The 2,009-nt window shown below is 56.7% G+C and overlaps 1 protein-coding gene across 1 annotated transcript in view; it reads left to right on the forward strand.

Moving 5' to 3' along the window:
* Nucleotides 1-338: 338 nt before the first annotated feature.
* The window catches only part of LOC104545743 (serine/threonine-protein kinase WNK3-like), a gene marked incomplete at both ends in the record, with an annotated part of 3,295 nt that continues 1,624 nt past the window's right edge, over nt 339-2,009 (forward strand). The window contains 2 exons of the mRNA XM_010190951.1: nt 339-511; nt 587-807. Coding sequence (XP_010189253.1) covers nt 339-511; nt 587-807 — 394 coding nt within the window. The remainder of the gene's footprint in view (nt 512-586; nt 808-2,009) is intronic.

A 2,009-nucleotide genomic window follows, 5' to 3' on the forward strand; every position in this document is an offset into this window, starting at 1 on the left:
AAAGTCAATGAACCCTCAGAATTGAGCCATGAACCCAACGGTTGGTCCTTTAAATTCATCCTAAAACTCATCCAAAGTCAATGAGACCCCCAAATTTAGCACGAGCCCTGCCCCAAAATCAATGGGACCCCAAAATTCACCCACAAACCCCATGGTGGATCCCTCAAACTGCTCTTGAACCCCTCCCAAAGTCCTCGACACCCCAAAATTCACCCACGAACCCAACCACTGACCCCCCAAACCCACCCTGAGCCCTTTCCGCCGCCCCACATCTCCTCCATCCCCCAACCCGTTAACGACTCCCTGGTTCCCAACCGAATCTGGGGGGCCGCCCCCAGGACCGGAAGCTGACGAAGGTGGAGCAGCAGCGCTTCAAGGAGGAGGCGGAGATGCTGAAGGGGCTGCAGCACCCCAACATCGTCCGCTTCTACGACTCCTGGGAGTCCACCCTGAAGGGCAAGAAGGGCATCGTGCTCGTCACCGAGCTGATGACGTCCGGCACCCTCAAGACGTGAGCCGCCACCTTGGGCCGCCCCCCCGGGGAGGAGGGGGAGGCGCCGGCCAATGGGATTCTCCCTTCTTGTAGGTACCTGAAGAGGTTCAAGGTGATGAAACCCAAGGTTCTGAGGAGCTGGTGCAGGCAAATCTTGAAGGGGCTCCACTTCCTGCACACGCGGACGCCTCCCATCATCCACCGGGACCTGAAGTGCGACAACATCTTCATCACCGGCCCCACCGGCTCCGTGAAGATCGGAGACCTGGGACTGGCCACCCTGATGAGGACGTCCTTCGCCAAGAGCGTCATCGGTACGGGCGGCCGGTGGCCAATGGTGGCCGTTGGTCGGGGGTTGGGTGGGTCAAGGGGTGGCCAATGGTTGGGTCCGTCAATGGTTGGGGGGATCAAGGGTTGGGTCCAGCAGTGGTTGAGGGGATCAAGGGGTGGTTGGCCAATGGTTGGGTCCACGAAGGGTTCATTGGTCAATGGTTGGGTCCATCAAGAGTTGGCCAATGGTTGGGTCCATCAGGGGTTGGATGGGTCAAGGGGTGGCCAATGGTTGGGGGCATCAATGGTTGGGTTCATCAAGTGTTCATTGGCCAATGGTTCCAAGGGTTGGGTCCATCGGGGATTGTGAGAATCAAAGTTGGGGTCCATCAATGGTTGGGTGGCCAACGGTTGGGTCCGTCAAGTGTTCATTGGCCAATGGTGCGGTCCATCAGGGATTGGGAGAATCAAAGTTTGGGTCCATCAATGGTTGGGTGGATCAAAGGTTGGGTCCATCAAGCGTTGAGTGGCCAATGGTTGGGTCCGTCAAGTGTTCATTGGCCAATGGTTCGGTCCATCAGGGATTGGGAGAATCAAGGTTTGGGTCCATCAAGAGTTGGGTCCATCAAGAGTTGGGTCCATCAAGAGTTGGGTCCATCAAGAGTTGGGTCCATCAAGAGTTGGGTCCATCAAGAGTTGGGTCCATCAAGAGTTGGGTCCATCAAGAGTTGGGTCCATCAAGAGTTGGGTCCATCAAGAGTTGGGTCCATCAAGAGTTGGGTCCAGTTGGTCAAGGGTTGGATGGGTCAGGGGTTGGGTGATCAATGGTTGGGGAAATCAAGGATTGGGTGGATCAATGGTTGGGGGGATCAAGGACAAGGGTTGGGTCCATCCATGGTTGGGTCCATTAAGGGTTCACTGGTCAACGGTTGGATAGGATCAAGGGTAGGGTGGGCCAATGATTGAGGGGATCAAGGGTTGGGTGGCCAATGGTTGGATCCACCAAGGGCTGGGTCCACCAAGGGCTGGGTTGGGCAGTGGTTGGGTCCATCAACGGTTGGGTGGATCAAGGGTTCATTGGTCAAGGGGTGGATGGGTCAGGGGTTGGGTGACCAATGCTTGGGGAAATCAAGGGTTGGGTGGATCAATGGTTGGGGGGATCAAGGATTGGGGGGATTGAGGGTTGGCCAATGGTTGGGTCCGTCAATGGTTGGGTGGCCAATGGTTGGGGGGATCAAGGGGTGGG

The sequence above is a fragment of the Mesitornis unicolor genome, unplaced genomic scaffold (genome assembly GCF_000695765.1).
Source record: "Mesitornis unicolor isolate BGI_N332 unplaced genomic scaffold, ASM69576v1 scaffold20148, whole genome shotgun sequence".
NCBI lineage: Eukaryota > Metazoa > Chordata > Aves > Mesitornithiformes > Mesitornithidae > Mesitornis > Mesitornis unicolor.